Source organism: Euphorbia lathyris, chromosome 2 (genome assembly GCF_963576675.1).
Source record: "Euphorbia lathyris chromosome 2, ddEupLath1.1, whole genome shotgun sequence".
Classification (NCBI taxonomy): domain Eukaryota; kingdom Viridiplantae; phylum Streptophyta; class Magnoliopsida; order Malpighiales; family Euphorbiaceae; genus Euphorbia; species Euphorbia lathyris.
The window spans coordinates 29,829,784-29,845,949 of record NC_088911.1 but is presented as its reverse complement, the minus strand read 5'-3'; the positions used below and the strand labels follow the sequence as shown (position 1 = coordinate 29,845,949).

The window sequence follows — 16,166 nt, the reverse complement described above, 5'->3', positions numbered from 1 at the left end:
CTGAAGTTCACTTGAGGGTTCTACTTGAATAGCTGCAGAGGGTCATAGCCAGGAAAGTAGCTAATATACTGATGAGACAACAGTTCAGCTGTGGTTAAGAGATGATAATTTTAGTTCTAACAGGAGGTATAATCTGAGATGACCACGGTAAACACTTGATGAAGTTAAATCTGAGTTCTTCAATAATCATATCGTTACACAAAACTTCATAATTTAAGAAGCACCAGTGTTCAAAGAGCGCCAGGTTACTCATTGTACAGATGTTTTTCTGATGTTGGCATATACTTACAAAATATCATCTAGGTTTTACTATCAGATGTTTATTCAGAGAAACTTCTTGCAAATATTTTCATCATTCTGCATGGTAATGGGATTCATATAAATTATGTGAAACAATTACAGCCTCAATTTTTAGTTCTTGCAGCCTCTAGTTATTGAAACTCTCAACAACTATAAGAATCTAGAAATAGTAAAACATTGCACATAGAAATAAAATAGAGAGTTCATTAATGATAGTGATAGATATTCATGACTTTCAATCGATCACTTTTCTTATAAATGATCAAGGTTAAAATGAATTTCTACTATCCAACTAGTGCCAAAACCAGTAGAATATGGGAAAGAATAGCAAAAGAAAAAATGAAAGGAAAAAAATGTTTCGACTGCAGCCTAAAAATCTAATCTTCTTCATGGCAACTCCAACAAAAACTTTAATCAATCGGCATTTTGCTGCACAGTCCACTAGCAGATTGCTCGCAGGACTTGAATTTTTTTTGCAATCCACTATAAAATAGAACTATAAGCAAAACTTGTCAATCTGAACCAACATCAACACCTCTTTGCTTTAGATATCCCTTGGCCTCAACAATATCCTACAAAAAGAAACCAATAACCATAAAGACATGGAGCTTGACTTATATCATAGTGGTCGAGGATTTAACAACATAATAACAAATAGCAAACCTGAACATGCATGTATCTCTTTCACACTCAGATATATGTCCAGTAACTAAGCAAAACAAGATATGCAATTTATAATCCTAGAGAAAAATAAAACCTGATTTTGAAACTTCTCTGTGCAAAGAAAACAATTAATGCATATTGATATTTTGAAAGTCAATTCAACCAATTCAATAAAGATGTTTTAGATTTAATGTCGTACTATAATGATTGCTAATTGTCTCATACAAAAGAATCATCATAAGTGGGAAAGGACATAGATAAGTTGTCACAAGTCAAACATATCTTCAGCCCAAGTTTCCTTATACTTCAATAATTTTCAGAATACTTCTTCCATTTCAGATGAAAAAACAATGGATCACAGTATTATTATACTGATCAGTAAATCCTAAATAATGTTTGGTTCTTCGGTAGTATCTGATAGAGAAGTGCTACTACCACCAACTATGGGCCCAAAGCCTAAGATATCTCTGGTTTATTCTAGAAGGAGGAGGACAACTGAGAATGGTGAGGTTGCATAAGTTAGGTTTTAAAGTGTGAATAGATATAAATAGTCAATAGTCAATAAATAGTAAATAGTCAATGGTCAATAAATAGTAAATAGTCAATGGTTAATTGTATTTACTTTTATTAGCTTTTCTAGTTTAGCTCTTTTACCTCTTGTACAAATACCTAGTGAGAGAGGGAAGAGTTCCCTGGGAGGTGTTGGTTAGCATCTTGTGTTATTATTTCCTTTTTCCTAAATCAATATAAGATAGGCTTAATGCTTCTCCAGCCCCCTTAACTTGTCCAAATTGGTCATTTTACCCCTCCAACTCATCGAATGTCCTATTTACCCCCTTAACTTGTCCAAATTTGTCATTTTACCCCTTCTCAACTCATCGAATACCCTATTTACCCCCTTAACTCCATAAAAGTGGTATTTCTCACCACTTATGATCCTATTTACCCCCTTAACTCCATAAAAGTGGTATTTCTTATCCCTTTATAGTAGTAAAAAAAAGTTGAAAAGAGAAAAAACGAATAAAAAATACAAATAACAAGAACATTAATATAAACAAGTTAAATACATTATATGTAGGGATAATGTACCAAAATAGGCCTATGATTTTTGGGGAAGTATCAATTTAAGTTCCACTTACAAAATAACATAAATATAGGTTTAACGTTTAAAAAAAGTTATCAATTTAGGCTTCGATAACGGATTGTAAGGGGTGAAAAATACCACTTTTATGGAGTTAAGGGGGGTAAATAGAATATTCTATGAGTTGGGGGGATAAATGGACAAGTTGAGGGGGTGAGAAATACCACTTTTATGGAGTTAAGGGGGTAAATAGGACATTCGATGAGTTGAGGGGGTAAAATGACCAATTTGGACAAGTTAAGGGGGCTGGGGAAGCATTAGGCCTATAAGATATTTGGTTTGTTCATCTTTTTTCTTCTCTTTTCCTATCTTATTATCATTATAAGTTTTATCCTAAATTTCAAGTTTCCATGAGTATCATTTAGGATTCTGACAGTTCTCTAGAGTAGAGTTGAAAAAGGTAATTGACATCAGTAACTTTCATGGACATGGATGCAAAACTTTCAAAGCATTTGACTTGCAAATGCAGGCTCATCACACAGTATATGCTTCAACAATTACACACCAGGACAGGCTTGTGAAGACAATCAAAAGTAGCAAAGAGCCATGAATTCACTATGTTTTAAATTTAAAGTATACAATCAAGAAACAGACACAGTTGCAAGGACGAAAAGGCAAAAGTCTCAATGATAATCCACAACAAAATGAAACTTGAAACAGTAGCAAAATACCTGCTGCAATAGCAGAGCTTCTCGAGGGCAAGTTGGAAATGTCATCAAACCAACTCCAACCATTAATAAACCGTAGCATCCCAACAATACAACAAAATAAATGGGTAGCTGGAAAGAAATGATACAGAATCAGGTCAGCCATAGCAAATATTAATGCACAAAAGCAAATTACAATAAGAATTTATGAGACATACCAACCAGGTATAACTGCTAGGAAGAACAAAAGTTTGTAAGAGGGCAATCCATAAGGCTGAAATGAGCACTGCCAAGGCCAGAAGTTTAACTATATGCTTCATTTGACAATGAAGAAAAAATAAATGACAACTTTATCCTGATCACTGTCAGAAGAAACAAAACCCTGTTAATACAAAAGTTGAATATGCAAAATTGAGATGTTCCCGGCCACAAATTTGGGCACAACCCCAGACTCAATAGGTCTTGAAAGCAAATAAAAGAAAAATGAAGAAAAAACATCAACTTGAAAAAAGAAAATCTAATATAAAATTAAGCAAATCACCCTGGCAGATAAAAACTGGTATTGAAGTTGGAAGGGATGATTCAAAGAATTTTAGGAATGTTAGGTTTTCTAGTAAATTTGAGTAATGGAGTTGTGGGGGAGAGAGAAAGGATGAAGCTGTTGAAAGGGGTTCAGCTAATGTAATGATTTTATTACCTTACGCGTTACGCCACTCACATGGTAAAATGTTGCATGTTAGAAGGTATTGATATGAACCATGTTCACAAAACATTGTAAATAACCTAAAGCTAGCAAAATAACTACCATGTCCTATATCAGATGAAAATAGAAACAACAGATATGCTCCAAGAGATCACAAGTAATATTAAATAGACCAGTTACAAAGATATAGATATATGCGACAGGTGTTTGCTTCATTCATAAATAATCAGGCATAACTTTCGAGCACAACAAGCTTCGTGATGTTTTAACTAATATATTACACATTATCTAGGAAGTTCCATAAACGTTTGAGCCTTTGAGGTGTCCTAATCTCAATTTGCTACTGAACTCTGTTGTTTGGATATCAACACTTGTGTCATCCATAGAATGAATGGTTATATAAAATTTTATCTTAACTTCTACAAATGAAACAGTTTACTGTAATAACCAATTAATTTTCACTTCTTTCTAGCTTTTGAAGCATCGAGTTCTATGTTGAGAATTCAGGAGATAAACATCTTCAAGCTGCAATCTTCAGCCCAAACAAATACATATGAAAGGAGAAAATAGAGAAATAAAAAGTTTCATTACAACTTGGACACTACGCCTTTCTTAACCCCATTTTCTATTTATCAATTAGCAATTGAGCATTCTACCTTACTGGAAAAAAAAAGCAACTGAACAAGTACAAGATTCGAGAAATACTATTAATAGTATGAATCACTACATTGAATCTACTCGGATTTTAATTGTCAGAAAAGTTCCCCCAACAGAAATTATTCGTGTTAGTAGAAGTTTACTGATCCTGCCTATAATAAAGCATACCTTTTTTATCCTCGAATTGCGAACTGAAGACAACCATAATGCCTAGAGCTTCAGTTAAATCCTAAAATTAGCCAAATGCAACATATCCTTTTGCAATAAATGAATCAATAAACTCCTGAAACTACGAAGCGTACAGCTGGATAAGCAAAGATTAATAACAAGACACCGATTAAGAGAATGAGAGAGATGAATCAACGAGTAAAAGCGGAAGATAGGTAGAATTGAAGAAGGGGTTCTTTTACAATAGAACTAGAAGTTATTGTAATTAGAAGCAGACCATATGCCTAGAGCATAGAAAATTGTAGAAATTAATATGGAACTGAAATAAAAACTTACAGATTTAAACTGATAGAGTTGCCACAAAGAAATAGCTGACTGAAAGTTGCCGGCACAATGTTAATTACTGATTGAGAGGACTGGGGACAGATAAACAAGAACTGGTGAGTCTCCAGCAAAGCTCTTGGTGGTGATCGGAATGATTATTGAAGATGGGGAAAGTGCAAGTTGGGAAATTTTGGGATTAAAGGTGTGATTTGGTAAAATATTTTGTTGGTTTGGAAATCGGCATATCACCACTTCTATTCTTAGGCACCCTAACATTCCAGGTCCTTCCCGTCCCTCACCACCGGAGCCGCCAGCAGACCTACTCTTCCTACCCTACCAGGCACACTCACTCAAGCGCATCTAGGACTACTCGCCTTGCTGGCTTACCATACTGACCAAAGACGGACATAGCGCACTGCCCACCCACGGATATGCTACTACGACCAGACAAGCCTTGAAGAAGACAGAAATGGTGCGAGAACAAAGATTAATCCCCATACTGATCATGATCCAGTGGGAGAGGAAACAAAGAAAGAAGAAGGCAAGGCACTGAAGAGAAGGGTAAAAAATGTCATCATGCTTTCGCAAGCTAAGGAGCAAGGCGCCGGAAGAATACTCTTCCGCCTGAGCGCAGGTTCCCTCTATTTGAATTGAATGCTATCATAATATTATCTTACGACTGCCTACGGTTAAGCTCTCTAATTGAAGAATTGGGTAGAAGAGTTTGCTTCAGGCTGTAAGAGTAGGTAAGAGTTTAATTACAGGATAAACTATATATAAATATTGGGGCATGTCTAAGTCATGAATGAAGTTCTTTTCAGCAGGGGAGACTCTTAGTTGGTGGGGCTATCCGATTTCCTTTCCAAGGCTATTTCATGGTAAGTTCAGCTCGTTATAATAAGTAAGTTCCATCGTTAAAAACTTTCTTTGCGTATCCGCTTCATTATTCTTTCAAAGGCGAAGGAGATCTCAAGAATAGAATAACATCCTGCCACTAATAAGGGTAAGAATCCAAGTCTGAACAATACTTGATTCCTTCTGAAGTCTCAGTCACCTGTTTTTATCGTGGCTAAAACGAACATTCCAGTGGATTTAACAGTGGGCAAGACCACCAAGCTTAGTGCTTTCTTTGTGGTGGCAAGCATGGTACTGCAGCGTATAATGACTTACTAGGCAGAGATCCACTCCTCGCTTCATCAATTCTCAGTGTTTTGGAATGACAAGAACGAGATTTAGATTAGACAGCAGACCTTTTGCGGTTCGGTTAACGCAAATTTGGCAGAAGCACAACTTTACCACAGGAACGTAGGTCTTCCCAAGATAAAGTGGAAAGCAAGCCGTAGAAAAGATAGAGTTACCTTAAGGAACTGGTGATTCATTCACTCGCGGAACACTAACTAACAATACCAGAGATGGAGTGAAAATTCTGATGAGGACATCCCTCCTTCAATCGCCGACCGAGAGCCAAGGGACGCGGAGCGCAGAATAGGAGGCGCGGGGCGTGACTTCAGGACCCGTGGAGACAACTGAGAGCCAGCCAAGGAGGAGGAAGTCAGTGAAGCAAACACGCGAAGCGTAAGCCTCAGCACGCGGAGCATCAAGAGTCCCAAGCAAGGAGGAGAGTCCAGAGAACCAGACACACGAAGCGTATCCACGAAGGCGCGGAGCGTGTCTACGAAGGCGCGGAGCATAGGGAGCCAAAATGATCCGGGTCCAGTATGTCAAACACGCGGAGCGTGTCTCCCAAAGCGCGGAGCTTGGATCGAACGAACGAGACGTCCCAAGTCCAGAAGCATACTCACGCGGAGCGTGAGGACGAACACGCGGAGCGTGCCTGGCCGAGGAATACTTCCTCCCCAAGTTCTTCCTGCAAGGAACAATATCTGCTACCCTCTAATTACTGTTTTGCCACTACCCTCTTATTTACTAAACTGCCATTAATTCTCCCTACCCCTATTTTACCCCTAGAGGTTAAAGCTAGCTATGAAACCCTAGTATAGTCTTTTAGTCTTTTGTTATGTAATTTGGGGAAGGTATAAAAGCTTCCTCTTTTGTAATTAGACACAACTTTGATGATTTTGAAATACAAGCCTCCATTGGAGCAAGGAGTCATGCCTTTGGTTTAATCCAACCTTCAAGCTAGGCTTGAGAAGATTGTGTTCTTTGTCGGTTTAAGACTAAAACCGTCATCGTCGACTTTAATCTACATCAAATTCTATCTTTCTTTGAAAGAAAATAACGGTAAGCTTCATCTTTTCAAAGATGTTTCAGCTTCTTAACTCAATACCTCCTCGCTTGCAGGTCAGGTAATACTGAATCAAGCTTGGCTTTTACACTGAAGCAATAAAGAAAGAAAGGATTCTGCGGATGTTGATAGCTCCCTAATTTATAGCATTTCTAGGAGTATTTTAGATCATTTTAACTTAGTTAACTTAGTTTTTGGTTAATTTTGGTTTTAATTTGATAGTTTTTAGTTAAATTTAGTATTTTCTGCGCATTTTCTGGACTGACCATGGACCATTGGAGAGCTTTTGGGCGCATCAGGGACCAAAAGAGGAAAGAGCCAGACAAGCTGCTCCTCTTGGGAAGCCTGTCTCGGCGAGACAGGGTCCTGTCTCGCCGAGACATTCCTTGTCTCGGCGAGACGAGGCGAGGGAAGGCGTTAGCTGAGACACGCGAAACAGGCCCGGGACCCACCGATTTTCATCCTTTTGTGCCTGAGTTACCCCTGAACTCTCCCTACGTCTATAAATAGGGAGCTCGTTTTCTTTTAAAACTCGAATCAGATTGTATTCTTTTTTTTAGCTGTAATCACTCTTAGCGTAGTTTATTTTCTCAAAACACTTTCTTTCTAGCTTTTATAGTGTAGTTTCTATTTTCCTTCGAAGAACAATCTGACGGGCAGATATCGACGTCATTATTTTGTAATCAATTCAGATAAACGGGTTTCAAATTTCTCTCTCCCTTTATAATTTAGGGATAATTACAAATCTGACCCAACTAAAGGACCCCATTTACATATCTAACCCACCTTGCTTCCATTTTACCAAATGAGACACTTTCACCAATTTTGGACAAAATTACCCTTATTCTAGTCTGAAGGTTCATCTCCTACCCATCTTCCTCCCGCTTCGACTTCCACGGCATTCATCTGTTTCTTCTTCCATTCAACTTCTTTGTGGTTCATCTTCTTCAGTTTCAGTTCGTTTCAACTGCATTATACATTTAATTTCCATCACTATATATATTCCGCCCTATTCTGTTCTGCATTTTCAATTTATTTTCATCTCCTACCTCCGGTTTCATTTCATCTCCTACCGGCGCGGCGATTATGGCCAGAAAAAGGAAGGCGACGGCTACAAACGAAGAGGAAGGACGGACGAAACATAAGGTAAGCCTCCTTCATCTTCTTCTTCGTTGATTTTCGCCATAGGAAGCTTGAATGCGCTCGAATGTGACGTTAATGGATATCGTGGAATCCCTGTCGCATTCGTCTGTGAATGCGCTCAAATGCGACAAAGTTTATGTACATAAAACCTGTCGCATTTGTTACATAAATGCGCTTGAATGCGACAAGGTTAATGTACATAAACCTTGTGGCATTTGAGCGCATTCACAGATGAATGCGACAAGGTTATATGTAAAACATTGTCGCATTTTGCTCGAATGCGATAATGAATTATACATAGAATTTGTCGCATTTTTTAAGAATGATCTCAACTGCGTCAGATTTGTTAGTGAATTTGATGTGTATGTTTATTCATTGCGTTGTATTGCAGAATGATCCTAGGGAAGCAAAAAAGGACAAAAAGAGTTCCATTTTCAAATATCCCGAGGCGTTTGATTCGGATGCTCAAATAACAGTGAGGTTTAATTTGGATTCTGGGGTCGTGATAAAGAAGCACTTGAGTGAAAAGCAGTTAACAATCTACAGAAAAACATGTTTTGGACAGTATTTGGATATGAAGATTGCTAGTTTCTCTTCTGCCATAGTTCATCATGTCCTACCGTGGGAGATTTACCATAAAGAAAGTAAACACGGAGAGATGTGGTTCAGGGTGAGAGAAGTTGATATGAGGTTTGGACTGATTAGCGGTTTGGAGTAAACACGGGATCATTCATGGAAAGGATGAACGAATTAGAGATGCCGCAAAGGTTGCGAAAGAAGTACTTTAAGCAATATAAGTCAATAAGGACAATTCATTTCGCGGAAGTTTTGAAAAATATAGACTGGAAGAAGAATGATGCGACTGACAGATTTGACCAAGATGTTGTTATGATTGTCATGCTGTACTTTGTGCATGGCAATGTACTGGACAATGCTAACGATAGGCATGCAAGGGACTGGATATTGGATCTTGCAGATTATCCAAAACTGTTTAATGAGTTTCCATGGGGTGCGTTGGCTTTGGAGGAGACATATAAAACATTGGACTGGGCTATTAAGAAAAGGACGAATCAAATCGTTGCAAATGCAGCGGGAGATAGGGGACGTGTTCCATATCAACTTATAGGATTTGCACACGTATTCCAGGTATGTTATTGATTTGGTGTATGATTTGTGTATATGTATGATTTGATTTGCGTATATGTATGATTTGGTGTATGATTTGTGTATATGTATGATTTGTTAACATGAATGCGTTCGAATGCTACTATTATGTGTACATCTGTGTCGCATTTGTTGTTGAATGCGATCTAATGCGACAAGGATTAAAATCCGGCGCTTGCCTGAACCTTCCAAAGACATACCTAATCGACCAGTGGTGGGGGGGAACCCCCACCATCTCCGTCGACGGCAATAACTGATAGATTCTATCCCAGAAAAGATCAATAGACCATCCTGAAATAATCTTCAAACATTTTAAATATATTTTATTATTTGATATTTAAATATTTTTTATTTAATTAGTTATTAAGTTAACTATTTATTTCTATATATTCTATAATATTTAAATTCTTTATTTTCTATTTCAATTAAATTCAATTATTATTTTTTTATTAATAGAATTATAGAAATATAGATATATCCTTGTCGCATTAGATCGCATTCAACAACAAATGCGACACAGATGTACACATAATAGTAGCATTCGAGCGCATTCATGTTAACAAATCATACATATACACAAATCATACATATACGCAAATCAAATCATACATATAACAAATCATACATATACACAAATCATACACCAAATTAATAACATACCTGGAATACGTGTGCAAATCCTATAAGTTGATATGGAACACGTCTATCTCCCGCTGCATTTGCAACGATTTGATTCGTCCTTTTCTTAATAGCCCAGTCCAATGTCTTATATGTCTCCTCCCAAGCCAACGCAGCCCATGGAAACTCATTAAACAGTTTTGGATAATCTGCAAGATCCAATATCCAATCCCTTGCATGCCTATCGTTAGCATTGTCCAGTACATTGCCATGCACAAAGTACAGCATGGCAATCATAACAGTATCTTGGTCAAATCTGTCAATCGCATCCTTCTTCTTCCAGTCTATATTTTTCAAAACTTCCGCGAAATGAATTGTCCTTATTGACTTACATTGCTTAAAGTACTTCTTTCGCAACCTTCGCGGCATCTCTAATTCGTTCATCCTTTCCATAAATGATCTTGTGTTTACTCCAAACCTTAAACCGCTAATCAGTCCAAACTCCCAATCTCCAAACCTCATATCAACTCCTCTCACCCTGAACCACATCTCTCTGTGTTTACTTTCTTTATGGTAAATCTCCCGCGCTAGGACATGATGAACTATGGCAGAAGAGAAACTAGCAATCTTCATATCCAAATACTGTCTAAAACATGTTTTTCTATAGATTGCTACCTGCTTTTCACTCAAGTGCTTCTTTACCACGACCCCAGAATCCAAATTAAACCTCACTGTTATTTGAGCATCTGAATCAAACGCCTCGGGATATTTGAAAATGAAACTCTTTTTGCCCTTTTTTGCTTCCCTAGGATCATTTTGCAATATAACGCAATGAACAAACATACACATATTAAATTCACTAACAAATCTGACGCAGTTGAGAGCATTCTTAAAAAATCTAAAAAAATGCGACAAATTCTATGTATAATTTATTGTCGCATTTGAGCATTCGAGCAAAATGCGACAATGTTTTACATATAACCTTGTCGCATTCGTCTGTGAATGCGCTCAAATGCGAACCTTGTCGCATTCAAGCGCATTTATGTAAGAAATGCGACAGGTTTTATGTGCATAAACCTTGTCGCATTTGAGCGCATTCACGGACGAATGCGATAGGGATTCCACGATATCCATTAACGTCGCATTCGAGCGCATTCAAGCTTCTTATGGCGAAAATCAACGAAGAAGAAGATGAAGGAGGCTTACCTTATATTTCGTCCTTTCTTCCTCTTCGTTTGCAGCCGCCGCCTTCCTTTTTCTGGCCATAATCACTGCGCCGGTAGGAGATGAAAAGCAACTGGTGGTAGGAGATGAAAATAAATTGAAAATGCAGAACAGAATAGGGCGAAATATATATAGTGATGGAAATTAAACATATAATGCAGTTGAAACGAACTGAAACTGAAGAAGATGAACCACAAAGAAGTTGAATAGAAGAAGAAGCAGATGAATGCCGTGGAAGTCGAAGTGGGAGGAAGATGGGTAGGAGATGAACCTTCAAACTAGAATAAGGGTAATTTTGTCCAAAATGGGTGAAAGTGTCTAATTTGGTAAAATGGAAGCAAGGTGGATTAGATTTGTAAATGAGGTCCTTTAGTTGGGTCAGATTTGTAATTATCCCTATAATTTATTGATATGCTTTCCATTATTCCTAATTGCCTCTTTATCATGATTAGTTTGTCTATGAACTAATCCCCATCCAATCTGGGATGGGGATGGAATTGATTGTATGATTATGTATGATCAGGGACCTAGGGTTTATGTGCCTGCTTTTAATTGATCAGATTGTGCATACTTAATGCCTTGAAACTGACAGGAATAGGATTATAGCTAGATATGAAACCGATGGAGATTATCTAGTCTGAAATATATATATATGCTTAATGCCTTGAACCTGACAGAGATAGGATCATAAATAGATATGAAACCGACAGGAGATTATCTGATCTGAAATTGCATGATTTGACCTCGCTAGGACACTAGGAGTGCGGCTTCGTGGCTGGGCTACGGCTTTAGTCTTAATTACCAGAAAACATAATACTTCACATGTCCTAGGTTACATGCCTAACCAAGCCGTTAGCTGAATGCATGTGAATAGGTTATATGAATCTTGATCACGTTCGTATTTCTTGTTAGGGTAATTACCGTCAATTGTTAGCAAAACATAAACCTGAACCCCCTTGAAACCATACATAGGATTTAATCAATGAATTACTCATCATAGATTGTAACCCTTATTGATTCACAACCTGCCCCGTGAATTGTTCATTTAGTTATTTTACCGTTTAATTAGTTTCTCAACAACCCAATATACATTCAACTCACTAAACAGATGAATTAGCCTAATAGATTTACTAGTTGTGATGATAGTCCCTGTGTTCGATCTCGTACTTAGCACAATTACTACTTGTTGCGATAGGATACACTTGTCCTATTAACTGCTATATATTTTACGAGCATCAGATGTAAAGACAGAAGAAGAAAGAACTCTTACATCAAAGCAAGCCCAAACCAACAAAATATTTTACCAAATCGCACCTTTAATCCCAAAATTTCCCAACTTGCACTTCCCCATCTTCGATAATCATTTTGATCACCACCAAGAGCTTTGCTGGAGACTCACCAGTTATTGTTTATCTGTCCCCAGTCCTCTCAATGAGTAATTAACGATATGCCGGCAACTTTCAGTCAACTATTTCTTTGTGGCAACTCTATCAGTTCCATATTAATTTTTGCAATTTTCTATGCTCTAGGTATATGATCTGCTTCTAATTACAATAACTTCTAGTTCTATTGTAAAAGAACCCCTTCTTCAATTCTACCTATCTTCCGATTTTACTCGTTGATTCATCTCTCTCATTCTCTTAATCGGTGCCTTGTTATTAATCTTTGCTTATCCAGCTGTACGCTTCGTAGTTTCAAAAGTTTATTGATTCATTTATTGCAAAAAGGATATGTTGCATTTAGCTAATTTTAGGATTTAACTAGGCATTGAGATTGTGGTTGTCTTCGGTTCGCAATTCGAGGATAAAAAAATGTATGCTTTATTATAGGCAGGATCAATGGCGGAGCCAGGACTCAAATCTCGGGGGGCTTGACCATGCAAGAAAAAAAAAATGGTACGTAAACATATTAATAAAAATAAAAAACATTACAAAATGTAAATTGAATCATAAAATGTGTGTACATAGTATTTTTTACCCATAATAAGAAAACTAATGCCTAACAAGTGGCAAGTTACCCCTTATGTTGACTACTCTGCCCTCCTACATGATCCCTAAAATCTACGCATTGTGTTCCTAAGAAAATAAATTCAATTGAACTCTCAAAATATCACATTCAATTCAATTCAATTCAGGTAGTGCTTTCAGTGTTTTTTTTACTGGAATGCATGTTATGTTCTGTTGGTTTTTGCTTAATTTCTCTACCTGCTCACAAGAGCAACTTATAGATGGAATGATTCTGATATTGATTGATTTCCAAGTTCATTGTCTGAGCTCCCTAGGACTGGCATTAGTTGCTCTGTATTAACTTTCTTATAAAAACTGAAACTTAGTGAATTACTTCATGAGGGTATTCCAGATGAAAAATGCTGCTACATAGGGTTTTTAATCACTTATCACCAACATTTAATGGCCTTGGTTATCTATAATGGCTTTAAGAAGTATCATATGATGATAAGGGCTAGTCTGGGTAATTTATGTACAGACTGCAAGTGTTTCTTTTATAGGTTGGTGATTGTCCTAAGCAGCAGACCTAGAATTTCTTAGTAGTCACAACTGAGGGTCTAGTAGAAATGGCATCTAAAGGGAGAATTTGTATCACATGAATAAAAAACAGTAACTGCTGGAAATATATTAATTGATTGCAAACTAAATTAAAAAAGCAATATGGAAATTAGTGTGTGTTCTTAAGGGATTTGTGTTACTCGACTCACACTTATCCAAATTTTATAAGGATTTGTGTTCTTAAGGGAAACATGCAGAGGAATTAGTAATTTAGTATCTTCCTAAAGTTCTTAGTTCAAAAATAAAACCTTAATGATGAAAAGCAGTTCCTTAAAAGATCCCTGTTCCAGAAAATGTGGAGACTAAAGCACATTTCCTAACAGGCTAACCAATGAGCATCTAAGTGATTAAAATAGGCATGACTGGTTTTTCTCTAGCTCCAAGTCATTTTCAGCAGTTTGTATAGCACAACAATTAAAATCTTGATGCAAATAGATATATGTCGCGCTTTTAATTATTATGGACTTGTTGTACTGACTATTAATTGCTGATCAGTTAGTTTTTCCTTAATATGCATTGCAAAATAGGCGATCAAAGAATTTTCTGGATTTGAATTAGCTGTAGAACTTCAAAAATGGGTTACTATCTATTCCAGTTTTGCAGTTTTCTGCAATAATATAGCACATTATCTCGACACTGCTTTCTGCAGTATTTCAATTCAATATCACATTCAATTCAATTCAATCCTAAATTCAATTGAACCCTCAAAATATCACATTTCAATTTAATCCTAAATTCAATTGAACCCTAAAAATATAACATTCAATTCAATCATTTCAATCAATTCAATAAATCTCAAATTCAAAACCCCTACTTTATCATCAATTCAATTAGAGACCCTAACTATCACATTATCAATTCAATTTAATCAAAAACACTAAAATTAAAACCCTAAAATCAAAATCCCTAAAATCAGAACCTTAAATTAAAAACTAACCTCTATATTTCTCTTCCCCAACTTCCGGCGGCGAAGAATGGCATCGGCAGCAGCAAACGAACGGCGGCCGGCACCAAGAGGTTCTTCAAATGGCGGCAGGCAGCAGCTCCTCTCCTTCCCCAGCAGGCTGCGATTCGCGAATTTGGAGTGGCGACGAGTAAATATGAATTATAAAAAAAAACACGGCTAAATTACACCCATGGCCACTCAACTTTAATCATTTTAACATTGTGACTAGTGAACTTCAATTCTTAACAGTATGACCACTGAACTTTATTCTTTTTAACACCAGCGACCATTGAACTTTAACTAATTCCTCAAAATGACTGGTAACAACCTCAAAATGAAAATATTCAAGAATTAAAGTTGTTCAGAACGACATTTACCATGAAACCATATTTTTTATTTTACAAAATCACTTTTTTGGAGCTTTCTCTCTACAATTTCACTCTCTCTCCTAACCAAAAAACACCTAAATGACCTCAAAATAAAAATTTTAAAGAATTAAAGTTCCTTAAAATATTATTAACTCATCGAGTTTTTATTTTGAGACCGTCAACAGTCGTTTTGAGATGTTAAGTGACCACTAGTGTTAAAAAGTGTAATGTTCAATGGTCATATTGTTTTTTTTATATAGCAATGCTAATATTTCATTAAGTAGTAAAATTGCAAGTACAACATGAAACTAGTAAGGAATAAACCTCACATACATATAGGTTAAGCCTAATACATGGTCCACTAGGGCAAGAAAGTGACTACTACAAGCAAAAAAAAAAGTCATTAAAGGTACATCAAAAACAACAGTTGAAACATATATTGATCGTAACTCCAATTTTGTCGCAGAGCAACTGTAGACCAATCTTCAACATTTGAACCATTTTGAACCTTTAGATTTTTCTTTTGCAACCATGTGATTCAGTGATCTACGGATAAGATCTACCGTTTCTGCACTTGCTAAAACAAAAAAGGTTACAAAAACAAAGATTGTAGCTAACAGACGCAGTTCAAACAGATCTAGAGATCCGATAAACTATATAAGATCCAACTAAAAACCAACACAAATAAAAGAAAAACACAACTATGGGAAAGAAAAACACAAAAACAAGAATGGTGGGAGGAGGAAGAAGGAAGAAGAAAGACAAGTTTCCTTCTTCCTCCTCAACTAGACAGCAACAAAGAGGAAGAGGGACAAGAGGAAGTTCGACGGGAGAAAAATAATGAAAGTGAGGAGGAGGGAGGCGGGGGGTGAAAGCTGTAGAGGAGACCTTCTCACACTAAATGCAGTGTGGTTCGTTGTTAATGGTCATATTGTTAAGAATTGAAGTTCAATGACCACAATGTTAAATGGGTAAGTTCAGTGACCATGAGTGTAATTTATAAAAAATGTTAAAGTTAAATAAAGGGTACATATGTCATTTCTATAATTTTTTTAAATACCCTAATACAACTAAAACCACGTCGTTTTAGTTGTAGAACTAAGAAAAAATTAGAATTACAAAGAGACTTTATATGATATTGTTTTATTTTATTTTATTCATAGAGACTTTATATGTGAATAAATAAATAAATAAATTCCTTATTTTCACTAATGTTATATGGAAAAAAAATTAAAACAATTGATACATGTTATATGTTAAAAATTGTGTCATGCGAAAATTTTTATCGAAT

At 36.5% G+C, this 16,166-nt stretch overlaps 1 protein-coding gene across 3 annotated transcripts; it reads right to left on the bottom strand.

Annotated features, from left to right (window-relative positions):
- Positions 1–484: 484 nt before the first annotated feature.
- Positions 485–14,655, bottom strand: LOC136217603 (dolichol-phosphate mannose synthase subunit 3-like). 3 transcript variants are annotated; one of them, XM_066004198.1, is made up of 5 exons: positions 14,499–14,643; positions 7,688–7,862; positions 2,970–3,113; positions 2,776–2,883; positions 485–872 (listed from the first exon to the last, which is right to left on the bottom strand). In XM_066004198.1, the coding sequence occupies exons 3-5, from the start codon at positions 3,069–3,071 to the stop codon at positions 813–815; spliced, it is 270 nt and encodes an 89-aa protein (XP_065860270.1). In that variant the 5' UTR covers positions 3,072–3,113; positions 7,688–7,862; positions 14,499–14,643; the 3' UTR covers positions 485–812. The 3 variants fall into 3 exon arrangements, with proteins under 3 accessions (XP_065860270.1, XP_065860269.1, XP_065860268.1); XM_066004197.1 differs by lacking the exon at positions 14,499–14,643 and adding an exon at positions 7,898–8,036 and having other exon boundaries at positions 7,688–7,815; XM_066004196.1 differs by lacking the exon at positions 7,688–7,862 and having other exon boundaries at positions 14,499–14,655.
- Between the last annotated feature and the right edge of the window lie 1,511 nt (positions 14,656–16,166).

Bases quoted from the DNA above. Each gene is read 5' to 3' on its own strand.
- LOC136217603 (XM_066004196.1), bottom strand. From the start codon at position 3,071: ATGAAGCATATAGTTAAACTTCTGGCCTTGGCAGTGCTCATTTCAGCC. The intron at 2,884-2,969 runs GTATGTCTCATA...ATTTCTTTCCAG, and splicing joins CTAGCAGTTATACCTGGTTG to CTACCCATTTATTTTGTTGT. The intron at 873-2,775 runs GTATTTTGCTAC...TTCTTTTTGTAG, and splicing joins AAGCTCTGCTATTGCAGCAG to GATATTGTTGAGGCCAAGGG.